The sequence below is a fragment of the Convolutriloba macropyga genome, chromosome 5 (assembly GCF_964194025.1).
Source record: "Convolutriloba macropyga chromosome 5, txConMacr16.3, whole genome shotgun sequence".
Lineage (NCBI taxonomy): Eukaryota > Metazoa > Xenacoelomorpha > Acoela > Convolutidae > Convolutriloba > Convolutriloba macropyga.
In genome coordinates, this window is record NC_134472.1 from 53,017,045 (window position 1) to 53,044,137 (window position 27,093).

Sequence of the window (27,093 nt, forward strand, 5' to 3'; positions counted from 1 at the left end):
AAAGTTCATTATTTTTTTAGTGTCGAAAGCAAAAACTTTTGAAAATCATGACAAAAATAAGCATTCAACGAAGAGAAGTGCAGAGATTTTTCCAGCTCCCCATTACGATTATTGGACATGTCATTAGCGTGAATAAATCTCAAGACTACAAAAGAACATTAACTAAAAAAACAAATTTCAAAAAAAAATAGTTCTAAGCAAAAAAGTTTTGAAGCCATAAAAATTTCGAGCATCTAAGTGAATTTTATATATGTTCACGGGGCCTCGTAAGCACTAATAAAAATTGTGTTGCGACATAGGCAAGAATATGAAACCATTTCAGTTGAATAGCATTCCGGTAATTAACTTAAAAGAAACAAAAGAAACCAAAAAGATATTCAAAAATTAAAAACCAGCAACTTATACAATTCAATAATGCGAGGGGAAAAAACTATCCCGAATATTCCTACCTCCCTTTTGAAACGTGTACTTTTTCCGAATATTAGTGAAATACAAAATTTTACAAAAAAAATAATTTTTGAAAAATAATTGACGACTTTTTGATAATTATCGAGTTGAATGGGAGAGAACCGCAAATATTCAATTTCAGAAAACTCACAGAGCAAGCAAAAGTAAAAGTGAGGACTTTTGGAGTTTGAGAAGACTCTGTCAGCAGGATTTAGGTTTGTACTTCCGCTAATTTAACAAAAGTGCTAACATTTGAAAAAAATTGGCCAAAATGTTACAAAAAGTGGATCAATTTGTCCAGCAACTTTGTTCTGTCTTTCAAATTGAAACTTTTGACAATTTTGTTAAAAAACTTTTTGCAAAATTGACGAAGAGTAAAGGAAAGTTACGGAAAACGTACAAAAAAACAACTGAAACTAGTCAAAAGTTCACAAAACTCTATGTCCGATAGGTCCAAGCACAAAACGAAGTTCAAAAAATCCTTCAAATCTATATGAAAGTCTGGGTTGTCTTTCTATTGATACCACTCACAACTCTCTCCGATCAATATATCGATTGGAGAAAATTGAATGAACAAAAAACTCATTTGAGTATGTAGTTCCTACCCCATCAAGGTGAGTCGGAACAAATATATGGAGCGTTTGATAATTTTTGGTTTAAGTCTATAATTACAAAATCAGTTCAAAGTCTGTAATGTTATTATGAGACTCAAAATTCAAGAATTGCGATTTTTTTAAAGTACAAGATTTACAGAAATTTGTCATCATCTTTGCTACCACGTTCTATAGATGAACGAAGATGGCTAACCTCATTCAATTTTTCGTTAGTGAAAAAGGTTTAATACGTTTTGCTTGAAAATTATGACGGACATTCGAAAAATCAACGTTTAAACTACATTAGTAAAAATAATTAAAAGGATCAAATATTTTCAGTGAAGCATTTAAAAAACAATCTGTCTCATTTTTTTTGTTAAATTGGCTATTTGGTTTCATTTTAAGGTAATGCAAGAGTTCATGACTCTAGTGATTGTATTGTTGATTACAGAAAAATTCAAGGCCAGCATAAAATCTCTTCTTTTATTCCTTTTAAGTACGTCGGTATAACTTTTCATTAAACGTCAAATATTGTTTAGTGCAATTAATCATTTCACGAAAAAAGTTTTTGAGAACAGTTGTGACTGATGTGACATTTTTTTGGTCTGGTGAATTTTTTTTCGATAATTTACTTGGATTTTTTGCTGATTTAAAAGCAATTTTTTTACTTGATTTTTTTGGTTTGGTGACAAAAAAGTAGTATTTTGGTTCGGGTGTTCCAACTAAATCAGCGAGTAAATTTTCTCACTCGAGAAAAACATAGATATCGTTTTTTCCGCTGATTGTGGTTGTAATTGTTGGTTTTTTCCTGTAAGATGAGCAGCGGATTCTTGAAATGCGATGAATACATTTTTTTAATTTTAAGTTGAAAAAGAGAAACGAATTAAATCGTTTCATTCAAAAACTGACTCTCTTGTTAAGAACTGATCATTTCAGATGTTGATAATATTATACTTGCTTCAAAGAAGTGCCTGTATATATGTGAAAGCGAGCATACGTGACTGTGCGTGAGTGCGTGCGTGTGCGTAGTTAAAAAGCGAAGGAAACGTCAACCTCTCTATTTATTATATGAAAATGCGCTTAAAATATTAAAAAATTTCCACGAGATTCAAAGCTCCACATTGCAACTATTTTTTACGTTTGATATTGAAACAAACACATGTTTACCTCTTTATTGTTTCCCAAGTAGAGGTGCAAGTAGGCGAAATTGTTTCTGATGTTCTCCAACATGATAAAAGTTGACAGTTGATGAGTAATATTGGATCCCTCTGTCATGTTTTTCCACCAATCCAGGTACTCCTTGATTGATTCCGCAGCCGGAGTTCCTCCCTTGTTGTCCAAAATGTCCATGATCAGGTATGGAGTGAAAGAAAATGATGGAAAATTCATGTTTGACCTTTCGGAAGTGTAACCCTCCCATTCACATGGGGTTTTGCATTCGCGCCGGCACTGTGTGAACATACCCCAATTTTTGCTAACGTTGGGAACACAGACTTCTGTTTCTTCGGCGCTACAACGTCTCCACTCCTCGCGATAGGGTGAGAAGGAGCAGTTGCATGTCTGCAGGAATATGAAGTCCAGACACATGAAGATGCAAAGCTCTTGAGATTCTGTTCTGGCATCCGTGCAGTTCTTTACTCTGGGAAACACAACAAAGAACAGTGCATGTCTTCCCTCAATGCTTATCATTTGAAAAAAAAAACATTTTTAATTGATAAATGTTGTTTCAGACTGCTCTTTGAAATTCCAAAATATCCTAATATCCAATATCAACCAGATATAACACGAAGAAAGCAATGTGGGACCAAAGTCACCCTGGAACCGCTGAACCTAACTGAAATGTTTTTGGCGAGGGTTTAAGAATGTGAAAACGAAATAAAGTCGGTACCCCTTTCCGTATTTGTATAACCATTTCGACCATTTGTTGAGTTCTGTAACTCACTAAATCAACGTCAGAAGAAAACCCTTCGAGGTATTATTCATTATAAATTTCAGACAAATTTCATTATATTAAATAATTAAAAATCTTTAAAATTTGGTTATACAAACTTTGGGTGAATGAAATGTTTTTGGAGTGGAATTTTCAGCTCCTTGCATTTCTTCGAACTACCGGTGAAAGTGATCGTCTTTTAAAAGTAGCGGTCCACGACGTTCTTTGACTTTCAAAAGGGACAAAACTTTACAAAAATATAATTCTCTTAAAAACACTTCAAAAATGGTTATTTCCGGAAGTCAGCAGTTTTTGACCAATCATATCAGTGGGAGAATTATTATGAAAGACAGAAAGAACGCTAGACAAAAACAAATTAAATGATTTCAAACGATAAATTTTTTGAATAACTTACTGTTTCCTGAAAACATCATCTTCATAGATTGATATTTTTAAAATTAACAATCAAGTAGCCTCTAACAATTTCAAGTCAGAGGAAATCCAAATTTTTGAAGATAGACTATGTTAACAGTAGATTGAAGAGGATCTAAGTGAAGATCGATGAGTTGTTGAACTTGATTTGATAAGTTTCCGCAGGTATTACGTGAACTGAAGATCAGCCATATTCTAAATTATGGAATTCCCTAAATTGATTACCTGGGAGAGAGTTCTTTTTGAACTTACTAAAAATACAATTTAAATGAAAAATAACTCAAAATGTTAACTGAGAAAATGAGACAAAAACTGAGGAGGGTATTAGTAATCCAGGACCAAAATCGATAAAGCGTAAACTGAATATTGGATCTGTAGGCTTAAATTAATCACTTTGCCCAAAAAATTAAAAATTTCTTCCATATAATATTGTTATTTTCAGTATTTGGAGCGCTTATTGGAAACTAGGTCTTTGCTGAATGTAATCAATTGTTCGTGTATATAATGCTTTAAGTTATATAGGGATTTAGGAAACGATAAATGAGATAAATTTGCAAAATGTTGTTGACTGTGAGACATATGTTACGTTACGAAGGCTGTTTGTTGAATAGAACAAAATCGACCATCAGGTAATATGGCGACTATCGTTTATACTTCATGATCCTTGTTGATTTCGTTTTGAATCAGAATGGATTCTTTTTCGTCGTGGACAAAGGTTGCTTTGTCGTTAACAGCCCCAACGTGCATGAGGCAAAAATATAATCTTATCTTTTTGTTCCAACCCACTTTAGTAGGGGGAGGAATTATATATTCAGATGGTTTTTTTTTGTTCAGTCAATTTCGGCCGACAGATATAATCATCGTAGAGAGTTGTGAGTGGTGTCATTAGAAAGCCCCTTGAGCGTAGAATATGGAATTAAAAAGATTTTTCTGATTTTCGCTTCTTACAGGGAGTTATCGAGGTTTAATTTTTTTAGAATGGTAGACAATATTCCGTTTTTTGTTTCACATTTTCTGTATTTTGACCAAATTTCCGTAAAATTTGCTAAACATTTAATATTTTCATCGGTACTTTCAATGGTTTTATTTCTAAAGGTAGATGGAGGTTGCTGAATTGTTCGATTCCGTTTCGTGGCTAGAACTTATGCTAATTTTTTCAAAATTCAGACTTATTGTCAAAATGGGACTGAAAATGCTTTTTTGGCCTATTTTTTTTTAAAATTTACTGGAAGTAGACATATAAAAACAGCTGCTTTTTTCAAAATAATTCCGCATTTAAAGTTCTTTATATAAATTACTGACCAGAATTTCAAATTAGAGCTCAAATATTGACAGATACTATTGACAAACAATGAGAGACTACGAACAAATATTGTAATTTCAGAGTTAAGCTCATAAATTTTTGACTTCTTACCTTTTGCTTTATTTTGTTATACTTTTAGTAGTCCAATGACTTAATCTCTATAAACAAAAATCCAATCGCCATCGTCTTTTTAGGTGGTTGAAATGAGACCAGGAAATGCTTTCAGTTGTTATCTGTTGACTCTTATGACTTTCAATTTATTTGATTTAAGAACATGTCTTTGAAATTTTGAACTTTGCTACTCATTTTTATTTTATTTTGTTCAACTTCTGGCGTAGTCTCAGTAAAAATGGACGAACGCCCATTTATTGAAAGTCCTGAAACAATGTCTGCAACGGTTTTATATTTAACTGATGGTTTCTTCGTTCTGATATTACAAGTTTTCTCAAGTTTTGTTATTTTTGAGCATAATTGCATTTTTATGAGTTCATTTTCTTTCCTTTTCAATGTATCACATTATTGACAGATTCAAATAAAAAACATAGTTGGAATTACGAACAGCGATAAAAACGCGTATCTGAATATGTTAATTGTTTTGTTGAATATCTCACGCATTTGGGTTGAGACACATTTTCCTCTAAAAGTTTAGCAGATATTTTCTTTTTGCCTACGGTTATCTATCTTTTCATCGCTACATGAAATATTCACGATAATGGTAGATCTCAATAGCTTCTCCAGATCGTATAACTGAGCCGATTTAGGGATTTCAGTGTAAAGATATTTGTTTTAATGATTCTCATATTAATTGTTTTTGAAAAAAAGGTTTTTTTCAACTGTATCTTTTTGATCTCTTTTTCATTACCAAGTAACTCAATCTCAATTATAAGAAGTCTCAACTAATTTTGTTGATAAAAAATTTCTCGGTTGATTATATGCGTGGACTGATGGCGTCGACCATTAAGATTCAAAAGAAATTTTTGAGATTTATGTTTTGTTCAATTATTGGGGGTTCTTTGTTGTCATTTATACGTAGTATTTTTACAAGGAAGACTTGCTCATGTTGTGATGAGAATCAGAGAAGCATGTGATGATTTAGAGTTTTTGCAGATGACATCTTATAACTATAGTGCCTTGAAAGCTGTGGTGCCGTATATTTGTTTGTCAAATTTTGGCTTCCTTATTTGTTGTTGATTTGTAGTCGCGTGACTTAATCTCCTTAATAGCAGACCCAAATGGCATGCTGGAGTTTTGCTACATAATTTGTCTCTTTCTGTTGAAGTTGCAAGCCTGTAATGAGTTTGGAAGTTATTTGCTTTCAAAAACTTATAATGAGTTTTGAGCTTCGCCATTTTTTAAATCGTTTTTCGGACAACTTGTAAACGCAGGTCATCGGTTTCCGGTGAGCTTTAAATGAATCCCTATAATGGTACTAGTGTCAACCATTTGTTTCTCGGCTTTGTTACTACTGTTGCAAGTAGATTTCATAAAACGCTTGAGATTCTTTTAAATTTGTACATTTTAAAGGATTTTTGTTTTGTTTTTAAATTATAACAATATTGGTAGGTCCCACTGGTTTTGGAATATTGCAAAACCTAAATGATTTCTTTGAAAAGTTTTTTGTTTTAACAGCTTCAGTAATATTTATGCGCAATTATTATTTTTGCAATTAAATTTTCAATTTTGCCGTTATTTGTTCTTCCTTTTGTAGTCGTAAGACGTGCACTGGATAATGACAAGTCTAAATTGCATTCTTTAAAGATATAAATGAACATTTTAGTGATTTCAGTTGAAATCTAATGATTTTAACAGCTCGAAATTAATTGTTTTGTAAAATAGAAATGTATTTTTGAACTTTGCATTTTTTTTGCTCTTTTTGTCGACCTGTTACCCAATCACATTGAGGACAGGTCACCTATCTTTTCTGATGAAAACTAGGTTTATTTGCTTTGTCAAGATTTGTTTTGCCGATATTGATTTTGTTATGATTGTTTCTAATATAGACATTGAGTTTTGGTCGTAATTATTGTTTGTTATTTGACTTTTGATATTGTCTTTTCTAGCAGTCTTATTAACAAGTTTTTTTCGGCCCTAAATCGTCAAATTACTGTATTCAATAAGTAGTTTAATGATTGATAGGTTTGTTTTGGAAAGTTTTCTATCTCTCTATCATTTGGTAGCCAATTAAGCCAAGAATGATGGTGAGCGGGTCCGGAACATTATGTACGCACGCACATTAGCGAGCCTCCTTGTTTGCTTCTACATTTGTCATTATAGTTTTGTACAACTAACAAAACAACGTTACAATTTTGTGCAATGGTTACTTTACAATAAACAGCGAGGTTTTTCTCGCTAATTTTTGCACATCTAGTTTTGCATCAACTAAAAACTTCACTAAATCCGCAACAATTTTTTTTCAAATTTATTGACTTTATTTGGAACTTATAATTTGAACATTAGGTTATTCGCAAAATTTTTCAGTTGCTGAAAGATATAGTGAGGAATTTATATCAGTGACATATTTGTAATGGAAAATTTAGCCTGTTCTGGTTTTAGTTATGTGAAAAGATATCTTGCGCTATTGTCATAAAGTGGTCGAAAACTTAACTTAATTTACCATTTTATTTCAAACTGCATGAAACATGAAACACATCTGAAAACAAATGAAACAAACAATTTTTCCTCGTTCAAAACATTTGTTTGCTCAATTGAACTGACGAAATAGCAAACGCCATATTTTTAGAGAATAACTCTGATTAGCTGATTATCAGAAAAAGAGGGTCTTCCAAAGTTTGTACCCGGAAATCTGCGGCATTGTTGTGTTTTTATGATATCTCACTTTTAAATATATCTAAGCTTTCATTTGGTCTGCACCTGATTAACTTATTCTGTTGACTCTTTATAACATGCTTAATAAATGCAGTTTTGACACAAGTAAATTTCTATTATATTTTTTGTAGTCGGCTAGCAGGAAACAGTTTCTGTATGGTAAGAAAACCCCATGAAGTTCAATGTTAAAAACGTAAACCTAAAATTGCGCAAAAGGTTTTTGAAAGATCGAAAAACAGTCCAATAGCATTTCTTCTTTTGTTTCCGAGTCACTGACAAAAGTTTCAATTGAAAGTAGAACATCTGCTGCTTTTTTTCGAGAAAAACCAAACTGGCTTTTGTTGTTGTTGTTCAGATATCTTTTCATATTTTAATTTTTAGTGCAAAAAAGCGTTGAAAAACAAATTTGCTCCAAATAAGGTCTCACAAAACAAAACAAAGGTTGGAGCTATCAAGTTTTTATAAAACCTTTTGTAGATCGGACTCATGAGAGGCTAATCTTATTTTGCTTGCTTTTCCTTGCTTTTGTTCATTCAGTAAGAGCGAAGTCGAAGTGCGCACCCCATTTAGCCTGTATATATTTAGGTTTAATAAAATTAGTTGGCGTTTCACCTGGTCATGTCTGTCGACTTTGTGTTCAGTATTCAAGTGAATCAGCGACCAGGACATTACTTTGGTTCCGGCTCTAAATTTAAATTTTCATGTTACTTTTATGGAAATTGCATCGAACTCGCACTTCAGAATGTAAAATTTGAAAATTTCTACTTGTCAACACTATAAATCTCGAAGTGGAAAGTTTCTTTTCCATGCATTTATTTTTTGAAAATTTTTCGGTCTTTTTTTGAACAACTATTCAAATAATAAAACAAAATTAGTTTTGTTCTGGTTGCAAAAAGTCCTTTTTTCGACTTCGGCTTCTTTTTTTTGCAATTATTACGTCAAAACGGGGCGAAATCACTGTTTCATGCCACTAGTTTTGAAACAAAAGGCAGCAATTTTTGAAATTAAGCTGAACTGTATTCTAAAACCATTAATTCTAAGAAGAAAATCGTGCGGAAACAATTATTTCCTAAAATAGATAATACTTCAGACGGACCATTGTGAAAATCAGAGTGATATGAACGTTCACAGCTCATTCATTTTATGTAGTCAAAGCAGATTGCATTTGTCTGCAATTTTATTACAATTATCCATTGTGTCTTGAGAAAGCTTAGCCAATAAAAGTAATGGAGTACCGTCAGTGCTGTCTAGACTACAAAAAATCAATTTTTCCCAACAAAAATATACCTTTACCGCAGAACAAATTTGAACTAATTCTGCAATCACTGGCAGCGGTGATAAGTGACAGCTCTGACTGTAAATATTCAACAAAGGGTTTTTTCTACCGGCTAAGAATTTTTCAAATTCATTGCTATTACAGTATTTTAGGAAGTCAACTGGCGTCAATTGCAGTGACTTAAAATTCGCCTCCTTTTTGAAAATAGTTCCTCCCCAGGTTGACCAAACTTGGACAACTTGGCAAGGCCGTACTACGGCATCGTATAAGTCTCAGAGAAAAACCGGACTAAGACTTGCCAACCCGGGTCACCAGTTCTTAGTAGTCATAAAAGGATCATATATGGTATCATACAAATCATAACGTATTTCCTAGTACGATCCTTGTATGACTACTAAGAAATCATATATGGCTACTAGGAAATCATATATGAACCTTGTATGACTACAAAGAAAACATATATGATCCTTGTATGACTACCAAGAATAAAACATCTATTTTTCATAAATTTTTAATCTTTATGTCTTTTAAAAATTTAATTCGGCAAGGACTGACTCATGTGATTCCCCGTCATCACTTTGTGATCCGCCTAAAGACCCAAACGTACAATATCATTTGCAAAGTTGGGCACGCAATTAAAGAGTAAGTTCAAATAGATAAATAGTGTTCTGATATTCTCTGAAGCCAGCTTATACCTATAAAAGCTTGTTTATAAAAAAATAAGAAGAAAAATTTGTAGATAATCTAAATCTCATTTTCGGAATATATTTAAGTTGGAAAGTTATTCTTTTCGCCCACACAAAGAATCAAATGTGGAATGCAAATGCGATATAATAATTTATTATGTCCTCTGACTACATTATACGGGAATTTGTGGAACCAATCAATGTTTTATGTGTCATATATGACCTTGTATGATTTCCAGGAAATTTGTTCAACATCAAAAGAAAATGAAAGATATACATTTTTTAGGCTTTGAATTTTTTTTTGTATGATCCCTTAATGATTTCTAAGATATCATATATGATATTGTATGACTACTAAGAAATCATAAAAATCATATATGACCTTGTATGAATACTAGGAATCATATATGACCTAGTATGACTACTAGGAATTGTGTATGATGAGCAACCCGGGAAGTTTATTACGGCACCGTACTACTAAATCTTACGTTTACTATTTTCTTTGAAAAGTTAAAAGAACTGTACATTTTTTGTTGACTCATTTTTTTTATTGTTCCTCATGTTTCAGGTGACTTTTGATTAGATTTTCATCCCACCGTTGTGCCTCCAGCTAAACTACAAATACATAATTTAGTGAGCGACAAATACGGAATAAACGAAGATTTAGCAGCAGTATATTTTTGTTTTAAATGCAAAATAAGAAGCTCAAGTTGACAAACGTTTTCGAAATGGTAGCAAAAATTTTCTAGAAAAAATTTAGCACAAATTTTCATTGTAATCTTTTCATCAGTATAACCTTCAGTCGTTCTATTTTTCGACATGACATAAAATATCAGAAAAATTTCTTTAAGGAGATAACATAAGGAAAGGCAACCACTTGAGGAAATAACGAAAAAGAAGAAAGTTTTCCATCTTAATCTCCTCACTTAGGATTTAAATTGAATTTGTTGTTTTGGCTACTCGAGTTCCTAAAAATAAGGAAAGTTTTATTGTTGGGGGAGAAAAAATTATTTTAAATTGCTTCACCATACTGGACAGAGTCAAATCCAGACCTTTATTGTGGGTTTTCTGGGACTATGATTAGCCTAATATAACATATATTGCGAATATGTAGCAGGATGAACAGAAAAATAAGTCGTTTCAGGAAAAAAAGAACAATAAAATTATCTTCTCGACTTTTGCTTGTTTGACTTTCAATTGTACTTTCTCCAGATATTTTAAAATTAAAATGCACCCATATGATGAGAAAAAATGAAAAAAATTGCATAATTCAGTGCGGAGGTTGTCAAAATTTAATTTCATACTTTTGTCTCCGATTTGCCAGGTAATTAGTGAATAGAAACTTTTGTTTTGTTTGATATAAATTGTTCAAAATTAGAAAATGTCCAAATACAGAACGAAGTTTTTGTCAAAAAGACAAAACATGACATATGTAACGTTTCTTATTTTTGTATGATATCTTAGTATTTGGTAACATTCATTGAGAAAAAATCTTAACTGGATCCGGAAAATAATTACTGAGTAAAAATTTTATCGGTCAGGCATATTTTCAATGAGCAAAAAGTAGATGACAAGAAAATCGGTCATTTATTTGTGTGTTCCTCATAGTGTAGAAATTGATCACTTCACTTTTATTTTGCAAAATACTGTCTGTGTTTGTTTAAAATTTCTTTGGGACTGATTGCTCTTGGTGAAATTCCAGTCAAAAGAGATTTTCCTCTTGTTGACAATTTTGAGACATATGTTGAAATCATCTGAGCTGCATACAGTTTTGCGCGAGCTGTCTTGTAACATTTTCAATCAGGTGCATCAAATTTTGGTTCACTGGGTTTTCATTTTATCTGTCTAGCATTCTTTAGAATTTCATGTGGCCATTTTACAGACAAAAAAAGTTTTCTGCTATGTTCGACAGAATTAAGTCACGCTAATGGAAATTATGTTGAAGTTTTGTGACATTACGATTTAGCCTAAGCAAATCTAAACTATTAAAAATTCTGAACTTTACTCACAACACCTAGCTATAGACTTAAAACAAATCATTCACAAATTTCATTGCATTCAGATGAAATTTTGGCAATCAAGTCAGAATTGGATATTTGAATTTTCTTTTTAAATGTTTTTAATTTTCAGAATGTTGACCTCACGGAACTAAAGAATCAATTCCGGTCATTCTCTAAGCTTTTTCCCAATCTCGGTTGATCTAAGCTTAGTGTCACGCTTGAAGTTATCCCAGTTTATGACAAATTGGTAATCCAAGGTAATAAGAGCGTTTGACGTATAGTACTTCGGGCAAATTTGATATCAACAAAATTTTGTTATTCTTCAAGGGAAATAAATTGACGGGGTGGAAGAAAATTTGAAATTATGGGCAGTTTAGGAGAGTGGGGTGGGAACTAATTAAATTATATGGTAAAATGACAGCACTGTTTATTAATCTAACGAACAAATTTGCGATTTAACTTTCTTAAACTGAGGGAACGGACGTGTTGGTGTGTCTGTGAGTTGGGGAGGGAGGGAGGGGGTGCACATTGCTCTTGGGTGGAAATGCTCATTATGTAATCAGTAATCTTGTCGCAAATTTATTTGCAAACCTAAAGAAAGAGAACCTTAGTTAAGAATTGTAAGTTAAGTTGGCACGCTTTTGACACATATTTGGAATGATATTTTTGTAGTTGAGAAAGTTAATAATTAGCGGCCATGCAGCATAGAATTTGCTGCCAGATTTTTTAATGAAGGCAATCAAGTAAACGGCCAATTTGGTACAGAAATATTTGAAATTGTTTCATCCGGTTTTAGCATCTTGGTTTTGAGACATTTTTATATAAATTTCCTTCTTTCTTTGTTACCGGCTAAAAATATTGATAGATTACAAAGACAATATGTGAACAAAAAACGGAAAACGAAGATGCTACATCTCAAAGCGACCCTTTCTTCTTTCTTAGGCCAAAAAATATTTCATATAAACCAAACTTTTTCAATTGATTTTACTTTCACATATATCTGGCGTTTGCAACACAACACGTCTTCGCATCATTTCGCTCCATTTTGAAGCAAACTAAGTCAACGTTGATCTCATTCCAGATCAATAACTTTGTGGCTTTCAAATTATACCCCCCCCCCCCCCCCCAAGCTTGCTGGCCATATGAAGTATTATCTCCCAAGTTTCGGGAGCTAATAATTTTGTGGCGGCGAAGGCTAAAATGGGACTGAAATTGAATGCATATCAATTACTGAATTTCATCCAATCAGCTCTGGTCGTTTTCTGACTATTAATGATATAGATTTAAAAAGCCAAAGCAGCTGATGAAGCACCTTTCTGAGAAGTTTGCTCACTGTAAGAAATCTGCTGTTTTATTTTTTTATCTTGGGAGATATCGCAATTTTTGTTTCTAATATTGTTTTTTTAGAAATTTTGTTCCAGGAGTTTAACATTTTTTCATATGACTACTTTACATAACAAAAGAATTTTTTCAAGTGGAGTTGTCTTAGACTGCTTCGAGCTGATGATAAAACTGCAAAAATCTTTAAGACACGGAATTCTGGTTGGCCTGGACAACCAATATTAGCCTGAAACATATAAATGGCGCTGTATCCTCAAACTTTGTTAAATTTTATGTCAATCTTTGCGGCACAACAAGTACTCGCGCAAACTGTACAATTAGTTTCCTAGATTTAATAATGTCAGTCTTGAATTTCGAACAAAATTTTATGCATTTAGATAGTCTGCGCATTTTTCCAGTCGTGCGGGCCTCCCAGATTAGTGAGTTCAAATTCAATATAACTTTCTATATTTCCTTCTTAGATTATTTTCTACATTAACGCATAATGATTTATGTAATCATGCAATGCAATAAAAATTCCGATTCTGTACTGAATTACTGTGAAAGTCAGCTTCGGGCTAACCATGCAATTGCAAAAATGATCTCCCCTTTTAACTGGGGACTTATTACGTTCTATCGGAACCATAACGGAAACAATCAAATTCTCCATTGGAAATTATACTTCAGACTTATTATGTCTAATGATCGGAATCAGGCATGAGAGTCGGTACCTGTAGTACTGTCTCTTGTGCAGTTTCATTTCCATCCCTTGTCCCCATGGAATCATCCAGGACTGTACTTCTGGCACCATAAGGTAGTTCTTCTGGTCAGACACTGCCACAGAAACCCCCCCTACTGGCTCCACTATCCCACTAGCCCTCAGGGGGTTACGAAAGAACGTCACCTGAAACAATACACGTATAGCAATTTTTCGTCAACAACTGCACGTGATTTGACTCAGATTGGGGCTATATGAGACTTTTCGCAACTTAGAGTGACGTGCAAAAAAGTTGTTGGTTTTTGTTCTCTCTCTCTCCCCTAGTCTAGACCCTGGAATTATGAAAAAATTTGTTAATTCCAGGTCGGGGGCACATTTTGAATTACATTACACGGCTGAGGACCCTATTTAAAGTCGAAACTAATTCTTTTTTTAACTCCAGTTAAATTCTTTACATGGGTCGAGTAAAAGTCTTTTCATAGATATTTTGGGTCAGTCAAGGTCTTTTATGGTTATCTGGGCTCGAGCATGGTCTTTTCATGGGTCGAGCAAAAGTCTTTTATTGAGTCTGTTTTCATTAGAAAAATCGGAATTTTTATTTTTTGTCTGCTTCTGTTCACACAGATACAACAGCGGTGCAAGAGTAAATGGCATCGCACCAGAGCAGTCCAACTTAGAAAACAGTTGGCAAACTGCCAAAAAACTTGAGAAATTTTGCGATTCTTAGAATAAAGCAGTTATCGCAGCTGGAGTATATTGCCCAAATAGTTGATTGAAAGAAACTGGCAGTTTAATTGTAGTGACCCTCTTCCCCTTAGAGGATGAAAAAGTGGCGTTAATAATTTTTTCCCGTTCAAATATATAAGTTATCTTTTTTTACGAAAATGATGCTCATTTTGATAGACTAAATCGGTCTAAATTGGAAAATATAATGATGCATGCATGCTCACCTTGTTATAAGCAATAGCTAGAATGAACATTACACGTAAAATAATTATTGTTCTAGGTCACGTTTAATTGTCCAGTTAAATTACAAGGCAAGTGTTTTTGGTCCAGCTTAATTTCAGGACACGTTTTATTGTCCTGCCAATATCGAGAACGGTTGTTTTAGTTCCAGCCAAAATGGAGGTCATCGAGCAAAGTTAAGGCAAAACCTTTTCCTAGAAAAAATCTGCCGAGAGATGTCTGTTTATAACCGAAATTGTTCGAGCACGGGCTTTTTAATAATTCCAGGTGTAGATTAGGGCTCAGTTTCTATCTCTCTCCCTCTATCTCTCTCTCTCTCTTACTGTTCTTCACCTTCTCCCTCTCCCTCTTTGTATCTGTCTCCGTCCCCTTCTACCTCTCTCTCTCTTTTTTCTTTCGCTCTCTGTCTCTATCCCACTACCTCTCTATGTCCCTCGCCTTCTCCTTTCACCTCTCCTTCTTCGTCTCTGTCGCCGTCTCACTGTACCTCTCTCTCTCTATATATATATAATATATATTTGTATATATATATATATATATATATATATATATATATATATACATATATATATATATATATGTATATGTATATATATATATATATATATATATACACTTACACACACACACTTATGTATATATATATATTTACATATATATATATATATATATCACTCTTTTTTCTTTGGATAGATTTATGTTTAAATATAAGTATATATATAGATATATATATATATATATATACATATATATATATATATATATATATATAAACAAACAAATGTATATATATATATATATATATATATAATATATATATATATATACATACAACTATTTGTATATTTTTATATATATATATATATATTTATATTTATATTTATATTTATATTTATATTTATATTTATGTTTATATATATATATATTTAAACATATATCTATCTAAAAAAAGTGAAATATATATATATATATATATATATATATATATATATACATATATGTATATACATATATACTTGGCTTCAGAGAAAAAGTTTAAAATGGATACAATCAAACAGTCATTTTACTGATAAAGAATACAATGATTGTCTTCGATCAGTAAATTTACTTCCGATCACATATCAACTTGTCTTTTTGGATCTCGTAGTTTTGAACAGAATTTTGACAAGAAAACTTCCACTTGAGGCAGAGCAATTTTGGCAAATAAGGAATGCACATCCGAAAACACGATCAAACGAGAAAATATTTTTATACTCAAACGAATGTAATCGCCAGCGTTGCCGATCAAATTTTTTCCAACGAGTTACAAACTTCAACAATTCGATGTCACTGGCGCGTGATTTTCCCAACTATAACCCATATTCAATTCCTCACAAATTCAAAAAAGAAGTCAAAGAATATCTATTTGATTTAGCTAAGAAGAATTTTAATTACAAATTGTACCCATATGGATGGACAGTGTTTGAGGGAAACCAAATTCAAGCCCCGTTAGGGACGTACTAAGTTGGTGCAACCAAGTTTAGTTAAATTCATTATTATTATTATTATTATTATTATTATTATTATATATATAAATATAATCTTTATATAGAATCTTTATGTAGTTTGAAAAGTAAAAATTATGAAAAAGAGATGCAAATTTGTATGGCCCATTTTCAGTTGTGACAAGCATTTTTTTTTTGAAATATTCGCTAAATTAAAAGATACAGTTTGTGATTCAAAGAGCAAAAATAATAGCAAAATTCTACAGTTATATTTTCAAATGACATTTTTTCTTTCCGATTAATTTTTGTGATTCATAAATACGCAGCTCTGACGAAGCATAATTGTGCCAGTTCATCTCCAAATAATGGTAATCGAAAAACTCAGTTTTTTATTTCTAAAAAGAACTCACGCTGAGTTTTTGTTCTTTTAGGGATTATATTTAAAAAACGAAATTCAGCAGACCATAATTAACACTGCAGCGAGAAAATAATTTAACTTCTTGCAAATCAAGCTCTTTTTAAACGTCACCCAATTTTTGAATCTTTCAGAGATGTGAAGTTCAGTAGTTTTGATGAAAACATTACTTCATCAATATAAATCATTTCAACGCATTTGTATATGCCTAATTTAGACGCTTCAATCATGACAACTGAGCATTTTTTTTAAAATTTTCAAGCATAATGTAAATTTTTTGTTAAAGATATTATTTCCCGAATGACACCTTTAGCTATGATTTTGTTTTAGCAGTAGAATGAGGTTCAGCCCACCACCGCCCCGTTATTTAGCCGCTATGTAGACATTGACTGTTTCGGCAGTTAGATGAATATCCTTACCTTTCGTGAAATTAGTCTTTGTAATTTTGTATTTTTGTCTTTGTATTAAGAACTCAAGATTCAGAATGAGAGATATATTTTTAGTAAAACTTTACATTTGAACTTTGCAGCTAAATAAATGTTTCTGTACCTCAGAAAGACTTACACGAGTCGTCTTTTTATGATCAAATGAACCTTTTTCCTTGTTCTGTTTTTTGTGTCTCTATACTCAATCAATTATTGCTAGCTTAAGTTTGTCATCTTTAACAGTTTAAGCGCATTCACTTTTAATTTAAATTAGACCTGTCTAGTCCACATGTGTTCTGAAATCAGCTTTAGTTTACCCAACCCACCTGTCCTTAATGTATTGTTCACTAATATTACGTAGTTAACGTCGAAGATTACGTTCGGGCACTATAATAAACGCGAAAATTTAAAAAAATAAACTATGCTACAATTTTTTCTTAATTTTTGAAATGTTTGTAGGCCACATAACGGACATTCTATTAGACTAGCCTCGTAAATAGACATATTTGCGCCAATTTCTGCTTCGCTTTTTTGGTTCGCTTTTGTTTAGTTTTGGGTAAGCTGATTTCAAGTCAATCATTCAGTGTGGTAAATAAATGATTTATAGGCATTAATTTGCTCACGCGAAATTCGAAGAACGAAAACCCTAGAGCCCAGACTTTCAACTGAATAATATTTAAGATTTCTGTAACTCCAATGTTACGTCTTGGAACGATTGAAGACATAACAATGTCTTTTCCAATTCCAACTTTGAAATTGTACATAAACAATTCGTAATGAAACACAAGTTCCCGTGTGGGACATAATCTATCTCAACTAGCCATTGTTTGTAGTATCAAATTGGCCTTAATTTGTTTTGCAGGTGGGAAATCTCATAAAATGGGAGGGTTTTAGAAGGGTATCTCAGTCCGTCTGTAACCCTGTTCTTAAGGTTTACCAACATGTCAGAAAAAGGCCCCTAAAAGTTAAAGAGCAGTCTCAATCAATTTATAACTAGACCTAGGTAAAGATTGTGTATAATGTTTGAGCGCATGATTATGAAATTGGCCGACTATTTTTAATAGTTGGAGACATCTAGGCATTGCCACGTGACTGGACGAAACATTAAGATCCTATTTCGCATGTTATGATTTGAAAATCCGGTTTCAAGTGAGTCAAGTGTATAGTTCACCCATAAAACTCTTTTTTATTATTCCTCACATTTCAGACTGATCTTTTTGGCGAGCCGGTTTTTGGCAACTATGACCACTAATTGATTCTGAAGCGTTACGTGATACCAGCTTTGCACCAAGATTGGCCATATGCAATCGAAACAAAGCAATGGTTAATTGAGAAGCTCAGAAAAAAAGGCATAAAGTTTACTTTGTTCTAATTTCTAGCAGAAAGATTTCTCACTAAATGCATATTAGGAACTTCTCACTAATTCCTAATATGAATTATACAGATTCGCAGAAAGTGATTGTGTGAGATCTTGTATGAATTTTTATAAGATAGGCAATTCTATTTTAGATAGACAAAGTATCTTCTTTGTGTAATTTTTATTAACAAATGCTTTATTAGATGGTTTAGGTCAAAATCTGTCAGCAAAAGCTTCTTTGATAACAAAAAAGTGGTTAAAAACGCAAGAAAGGCAAGATCCTGCGTATTTAATCGGTTAATGCCGTGAGAATGGTACAATATGCTTGCATTCAAAAGAATAAGCAAAAAATAAGCTGAACATAAACGCTTTAAAAAGTAAAGCAAGGGAGTTTGGAGGTACTCAGATTAGAAAGCCTGTTCAGCTTGCCGACGATTCTTTGAACTATACTGATTCGATAAAGTATTAAAACGGAATACTATATAAAGGACGTCTTGTGTTTTCAAAGAGACTTCTGCCTAAATTTTGTAACGCGTATGCTAAACCCAAGATACTGTATGGTCTGTTGGCTTGTGGATGTTCGTCAAAAACATCATTTGTAAGATTCTTGCCAGATAACAGTTATCTTGTAAAATGAAAGGTGTTATAACAGCTGTCCCGCAATATGGACAGTTGTTTTGCAAGTTTCATGCTAAAATAATCTTGTAAGCGGAGATCTTGGAAGATGATACGATAACCATCCGTTCATGACTGAGGCGCTCGTCGGTGTTTCTAATAAAATTAGATGGAATTAATTCCGAAGTAGCATAGCCTCGTTCTAATCCATTGATAACCCAATACTTCGAAAAGCAGTCTAACATACTCTAAAGTTCTATTTGTTGGCATTGAAAACTCGACTGTGTGGGTTTCAAGCACTTTCTTTTTTGAATTGTAAACATGTAAATTCAGAAAAACAGAAAACAACCATATGTGGTTAAATATCTACATGTTCTCCAATAAATTGATTGCACTTAATTCAAATAAATTAATAGATATCGTAAAGATTTGAGTAAATTTGAGGAATTAATGGTACTTTCAAAATTTGTCGCAGGTGATAATTTGGATCTATAGTAAGTAATTTCATTGATTGATTCAACCTGCAATTCAAATGGCTTTTATATGAAATTAGTAGTGTAAACATGATTGTTTGAAAACAAGTGAATTCATGATATATTTGAAAACAAGTGAATATTTAACCTAATGGTTTTGTGGTTTTTCAAATGATTTTACAAGTTCCTTCTCCTAAAAAATACACAATTTTTATCCATTCTATTCACCATGTACCTACCTGATAACCCTCCTGTAGATTTCCAATGGGAGAGAAGCCTGGGTTATGTGCTTTCTGGGTGAGATTGAGGCAGGTCCCGTAAGCCAGAGAGGGGAAGGGCTCGAACCAGTCCGTGCAGTTCATAGACCGGAACCAACACTCTATGATGAAGTCATCTGAAACAGCGCCAAAAAAATTCAATCAACCAAAAATTTGTTTATTGACTTCACAGTGAGCCAGAGCTCGATGCATGATAAGAAGAAATGCATGATCGTGACATATCTCACAAAAACTGAAAGGTTTTTCCGAGACACATGGTAATATCTGGTAAAGAAAAACAAAGAAAATGTATTGACAGCACTCGAATAGTTTTTGCTAAATATTAATAGCAATTTGTTTCATTTTTTTAAACTCCTTTGGTAACCTTTATTCAAGATTGAAGTGTTTTTTGTCATTGGAACTAATTTCTTGCCAAAAAAAAAACATTTCTGATAAATGTATTTTGGGGCTGCTTTCTTTCCCACATGGCCGTATCTGACCGGCAAATTTTTATAAAACTGCAGCATGATAATGTATGAGATTTGTTTTCTAGTCCTACCTCGTCTAAAGAGGTTGCAAAAATCACCTTTGGTGAGGCCCATATTAACCTGTTCCTACAAGATGGACAAAAAAGTTAATCCTTTAGAGCTTTATTCGGCTCAATTTTAACTCCAATATTTCTAAAAAAGAAAAAAACCGCTTAGAACATGAGCCAAAAGTAATTTCCTGATTGCAATGAACAAAAATTTTCAACTAATATCAAAAAGTCGCAGTCATTGTTTGCGGTACCACACAAAACACTTGGACATGAGTGAGGGCTTTCAGCAAAAATCTGGGATATACGGACTGATGAAAAATACTGCAACTCAAGCCAAAAACAGATGCTCACAATAAACCAATATCAACCACAAAAATCAGCCTCGATTACAGTTCGCTTACCTATAGTTCGAACTTAGGGAGGTCGGTTCCCGCCAAGTTTTTATTTTAGTCCGATCTGTTTCCTGGTTAATTTTGAGCCAGATTTTCTGTAGGGAAATCAGTTAGAATCAAGGTAAGCTTTGGAAGCATATGATTCATAAAACAGCACGTTGACCCCCAATCACTGATTACTGTGCTGACAAAATACAGGAATATAACTACTGTGCATGACGGATAACGTTAAGATGTCGAAATGTTTTCACTTTTGATCTCAGATTCGAACATATGAATGAACCCTATGTTTCCGACTAGGTGTTGTAAACTTATCCATCTGTGCCATGTGTTGTTCTTTTCCCACCTTTCGTATGAATTTGATAAATACATACGAAAGGTGAGAAAAGAACACACATGGATTATTTAACAAAACCTAGCTGCCATCACTAAGTTTGCGTTTACTCACAACGGATATCAGTGTTTTCTTCTTATTTGGTAGGTATTTGCTTCTTCAAATTTCAAATACAAGTTTTTACAAATACAAAATGTTTTCCCTGTTTTGCGTTTCATAAACGTTTTCTTATTGAGTGAATTTTGTACTGTCACTGTTGTGATCAATGTTACCTTCCATTTTCACGCAAACTTGGACGGAAAATTTTAAATTGAAACAATAAAAAAACAGGTTGAAATTATTTAGCGTCTTAAATTATATTTGAAGTAAACAATGCCAGAGAAACAAGAACAGGATCCAGTGTGTTAATTGCTTTCATTGAAGGACAAGTTTGTTCGCTATTTTAGCCTATGTGATTATGAAGAGGCGCATCAGAGGTCCCAACATGATGTGTGAACTCAAATTGCGGAGCCTCCTTGTTTTTCAATAAATATTAATGCCTTAATGGATTCAGAAAAGGCTCTGATGTTTCATCCTTCTTTCTTTGTTTTGTATCCGATCCACAGAAGAATACTCTGTCTGCATTGCCCTCAAAGTGTTCTTGAGCTGTAAATAATACAAAGCAACGCGAAAATTCCGCTGCGTTGAACAAAGACTACAATAAATTACGCAATGATCAGCGGCGTCTAGACAACTGTCCTTTTTGGGCGAAAGACTGAAAGCTAATTGTGTAATGCATCAAATAGCTGTCTAAAATGTGCAAACACGCTTATGGGAAAATATGTACAAAAAGAGATGTTAAATAATGCTTCATCCGTCAGTAAGTACGAACATGGCGCTGAGAGAACACCATTCCTTTCTCCATAAAACTCTCTTGACTTTTGATATCCGAAATTTGAATTTTAATTTAAATGTGTTTAAATGATAAATAAATTCTTTAATGAACGAAACAATCACCAGATTCCATTCCCCATAGAAACTTGTACAATTTTGGAAGTTTGTTGTTACGTCTGTCAGTAATAGCAAAAATAATGGAAAAATTGAGCTCTGTGTCTGTTCTTAGACTAAAAAAACTTGGTTAAAAGCCGACAACAAGAATATTGAATTCGAGTATTCAATTTACAAACATAAAATATTATGGTCTATAAAGACATGGGACTATTAAAGTCGAGAATTAGAAAAGAGAAAAGGTGACAAAAGGAAACTTCTTCATTTCGAAATATTGAATGCGCAACAGTAAATAGTTCTTGCTTTGGTGAAAACAATGTGTTATCAAACACTTTAGGTGAAGGGAACCAATGCTCTGGATGATCACAGTCAATGAGCAACTTGCCAGTTGATGACTCGGACCCGAGAATTAAAGTTCCTGTTGATAAAGTGCTGCTGTTTTATCCTAATAAAAACGACAAACTGTTTAAAATAACTGTGAAAAGCCAAAAAAACGACAAAACTAAGATCAGTTATACAAGTTGAGGACAACCTTAGGACGAATGGGTGTGCTCACGATCCATATGGGCATACACTCAATTTAGATCCTTACTGTCAAACACAAAAAAGATTCCGTGTGATATAGCAGCCCACATTGACGAGATAGCTTTGACTGACAAACAAGAAACAAGTTCAAGTAGCACAGAGGGCAGCCTTTGTGCATCCAAAAAGAATCCTATTGAACTGCCAGAATTGGAAACAATTTGCAAGAAACCGATTCGAACAAAACGGTACATACTTGTCAAGTTTCGGCTCAGTTGGTCGGAAGTTATCACCAAAGTTATAGAGGGATGTGTGTCAAAGCCAAACTGCACAAAACTGCAAGAATCTATTTGCCATTAGTAAATGTATATTACGAGCATCTAATAGGGGGCACAAGAACACAAACATAATTAGGAAAACCTTTTGTGAAAAAAGTTTGAGCGCTGGAATGCCAGGGCCTACGCCGGACTTTGGTATGAAGCTGCATCGATGAACCTATGAAGAAAAACCGTTAATAAAACATTATAAACACTTGCAGCTCGTGCTAAAGCGCTTTGCCCTAAAGCCAACTCGTGAGAGCAGCAAAAATTCTCTCATCCGATGGAGCAGCACATGATAATGTCCTCCTTGTTTTTCAATAAATATTGATGCCTTAATGTATTTAGAAAGGGCTCTGAAGTTTCATCCTTCCTTCTTTGTTTTGTATTTGATCCACAGAGGAAAATTATGTCTACATTTGCCCTAAAAGTATCCTTGAATTGAAGACGATACAAAGAAACTCAAAAATTTCACTGCGTTGAATAAAACAACAATAATCTACATAATGATCAGCAGCGTCTAGACAACTGTTCATTTTGGGCGAAAGACTGAAAGTTAATTGTGTAATGCATAAAATAGCTGTCCAAAATGTGCAAACACGCTTTTGGGAAAATATGTACAATGAGAGATGTTAAATAATGCTTCATCCGTCAGTAAGTACGAACGCGGAGCTGAGAGAAAATCATTCCTTTCTCCATAAAACTCTCTTGAATTTTGATATCCGATATTCGATTTTTATTTTCAATGTGTTAAAGTGATAAATAAATTCTTTAATGAACGAAACCATCATCACCATATTCCATTCCCCATAAAAACTTGTACATTTTTGGGCATTTGTTTTTACTTCTGTCAGTAATAGCAAAAATAATGGAAAAATTGAGCTCTGTTTCTCTTCTTAGATTAAAAAACTTGGTTAAAAGCCTACTACAAGACTATTAAATTCGAGTATTCTATTTACAAGCTCACAAACATAAGATATTATGGTATATAAATGGCTCACAAACATAAGAACATACATATTATGGTATATAGATGAGCGAAGTCAATGAGCAACTTGCTTGTTGTTGACTCTGACACCAGATTTCAAGTTCCTGTTGATAAAGTGCTGCTGTTTTATCCTAATAAAAACGACAAACTGGTTAAAATAACTGTAAAAAGCCACAAAACGACAAAACTAAGATCAGTTATACCATTTGGGGACCACCTTTGGACGAATGGGTGTGCTCACGATCCACACGGGCACACACTCAATTTAGCTCCTTACTGTCAAATACAAAAAGATTCCGTGTGATATAGCAGCCCGCATTGGTGAGATAGTTTTGACTGGCAAACAAGAATCATGTTCAAGTAGAACAGACGGCAGCCTTTGTGCCTCAAAAAAGAATCCTATTGAACTGTCAGACTTGGAAACAATTTGCAAGAAGCCGATTCGAACAATACTGTACATACTTGTCATTTTTCGATTCAGTTGGCCGGAAGTTATCACCAAAGTTATAGAGGGATGTGTCTCAAAGCCAAACTGCACAAAAAATTGGAAGAATCTATTTGTCATTAGTAAATGTATATTACGAGCATCTAATACGGGGCACAAGAACACAAACATAATTAGGAAAACCTTTTTTCAAAAAAGTTTGAGCGCTGGAAAGCGGGGGACTAGGCCGGACTTTGGTATCTAATACGGGGCACAAGAACACAAACATAATTAGGAAAACCTTTTGTCAAAAAAGTTTGAGCGCTGGAAAGAGGGGGACTAGGCCGGACTTTGGTATGAAGCTGCATCGATGAAGCAATGAAGAAAAATTTTTAAAAAACAATACAAGCACTTGCAGCTCGTGCTAAAGTGCTGAGCCCCAAAGCCAACACCTAAGAGCAGCAAAAATTCTCCCATCTGATGGAGTAGCACATGATAATATCCAAACATTAAGAGAGCTTAAAACTCTATACCCTCTGGAAGAAGAACCTCGGCTGCTACTTCATCATTACAGCTCCAACCGCATCCGTTTGTTGAGCCAACTGTATTTGGCCAAATAAAAGCCATCTCCAATTTCTCAGCTGCTGGTATATCTAAAATTTACCTCGGACGCCTTTTGCACGCAGTTATTTTATGCAGCTCCTGATCAATCTAGACAAGCTATTACAAGTATATCAAAGCCAGTGAATTTAGCCAGCAGAGGTCAGCTCCCTGTGTCAGTGGCATCAGTTTTCTGCAGTAACTCCTTAACTGCTTTCAAGAAGTTAAAAAGAGGTGCGCGTCCTATAGCTGTGGGTGAGGTCTTCCAGCGTTTGGTTGCAAAATGCAAAGCCAAACAAACACAATCAGAGTCGGTCGAACTGTTTTTGTCTAATTAATTTGGTGTAGGAGTTAAATGGGAAGCTGGAAGTATGGTACACGTAATCAAAATTATGTTTGAAAAAATTCAGGCTCAAGAAGGCCTCAATTTCCATTAAAAGAGGTCAATTTCTTAAAACTGCTGTTACTTTAAGGCCGATTTGAGCAACACTTGCCATGTATTGCTAATCACAGCACAGTCGGCTTTTTTAGAGCAACAAATCTGCAACGAGTCAATCTGGAGTGCAACAAGGTGAACTTTTTGGTCCTCTGTTATTCTCCCCAAACTTGTGGCGTATAATAAAACAGATTGAATCAAAAATTCATACTTTTACTCAGCTCTTTTGGTACCTTGACGATTGCATTATTGTTGCTGGAATAGAAAACGAACTTAACGATGCTTTAGATATTTTGATCGTTTCGGGTGAAACTTGGGGGTTAAAACTCAGTAGAGACAATTTTGAGATCTGGTCAAAAAGGTCTCTAAAGACGATTGATAGCAGAATCAAAAGGAACAGTGGAGAGGGACTCGAAATACTGGGTGCTGTTGTTGGAACTCCCCGATTCGTTGCTTCCTCGATACAGAAGCGTGTTCAGAGGATTGAGAAACTACTCGAGAACATGGAGTACATAAACAACCCACAGTGTGCTCTTTGCACTCTACGTAGTTGACTGGGTGCACCAAAAATGATGTATTCACTGCGCTGCAATACACCATCAGAGGAAGCCGTAAACAATTTTGAGGAGTTAAACTCGCTTCAAAAGAAAACTTTCGAGAATATACTGGGTACAGTCTTGTCCAATGAGTCATGATATCAAAAATGTTTACCAAACAATAAGACCAGAATTGCAGTCCGACCAGCGTCTGACCAGATAAAAGCAGCCTATATTGGTTCGGTATCTCAGTTCGCTACATTGGTAGAGATTATAACTGGCGAAAGTCCAAATGCAGATCTCGTTTCTAGCAAGATAATTAAGGAAATAAATGGTCTTCAATATCGCAGTTTACTCAAAGAAAAATACAAGAAGACCTGGACAAAGTCACTCTCAATAAACAATTTCAAATCAAACATCCGAAGGAAAAGAAGCTCGATTATTGTCACTCTCTCTGCCTCAATCGGTAGCCTGGTTATCGGCAGCTCCAATACCAGCTCTCGGCCTCCATCTGTTGCTAAACGAGTTTTGTGCAGCTGTGAAGTACAGACTGGGCACTCCAATGTATGAAAAGGAAAGAAAATGTCCCTGTTGAAAAACAAGATCTTTGGATACACTTGGTGCTCATGCTGTTACATGTCATGGGCGGGGCGATATTATTGCGCGACACGACCGGTTTTGAGACAAAATTATATACGCTTGCAGCGCTGCCAACGTGTCGCCAGTTTTAGAGCAGAAAAACCTGATACCAGAAACAAATTCTCGACCTGCATATGTATATTTACCTTTTTGATCTAATAGACAGCCAACAACTCTGGATGTAACCATTACCTCCCCACTGCAACCCACTTTTATTTCAAATGCTGCGAGTTTGGTTTTGCTCTTGAGAGCTGCGTAAGACAGGAAGTTCCCAACAATGCCAACATAGGTGTTCAAATCATTCCCAAAGATTTTGAATGATTTGGTTGACTCTATGACTTCGTGTGAAATGCAAGGAAGCGAATAGCTCTACTCACTAATAACAGATGTTTGTATTCTGCTGGTTTCTCAGCTGCTCAATCGGTTTCAGTCACACTAATGCGAGAAAACGCTACTATGGTTATAGCAAAAAGTGCAAACCTGGGAGCCAGTTGCAAGCAAAGAAGCCTCTTTAATGTCTCATGACCTCAGATTGTGTGGATTTCAGTATCGCAATTGAAAATCCTCGTAACCCTCTTAATATCTTATGTTTTTGACGTACGGTGAACAGTTTAAAACTTATCTTAAGGCACTACCATTTCTTTATCTGAGATTTTTGAACGGCGGCAACGCCATGAAAAATTATTCGGACGGGTTAATAGCTCAATTATTTGTTTCACGACGCTCTGAAACACCAGAGCTGATTCTTAGCAATCATTCAGCAATTGCAAATATTATGACAAAAAGCTGAGGCTCTAAAAGATAATCCCAGTCGAAATTGAACGGGTCCCTAGCCAGCAAGATTTTAGTAATTTGTC

The 27,093-nt window shown here is 34.1% G+C and overlaps 1 protein-coding gene across 1 annotated transcript in view; it reads right to left on the reverse strand.

Annotated features, from left to right (window-relative positions):
• LOC142340088 (epithelial sodium channel subunit gamma-like) overlaps positions 1-27,093 on the reverse strand; it is a 90,296-nt gene that overhangs the window by 16,701 nt on the left and 46,502 nt on the right. Inside the window, exons 3-5 of the mRNA XM_075390501.1 lie at positions 19,506-19,660; positions 13,545-13,717; positions 2,208-2,679 (exon numbers count right to left, since the gene is read on the reverse strand). Coding sequence (XP_075246616.1) covers positions 2,208-2,679; positions 13,545-13,717; positions 19,506-19,660 — 800 coding nt within the window. The remainder of the gene's footprint in view (positions 1-2,207; positions 2,680-13,544; positions 13,718-19,505; positions 19,661-27,093) is intronic.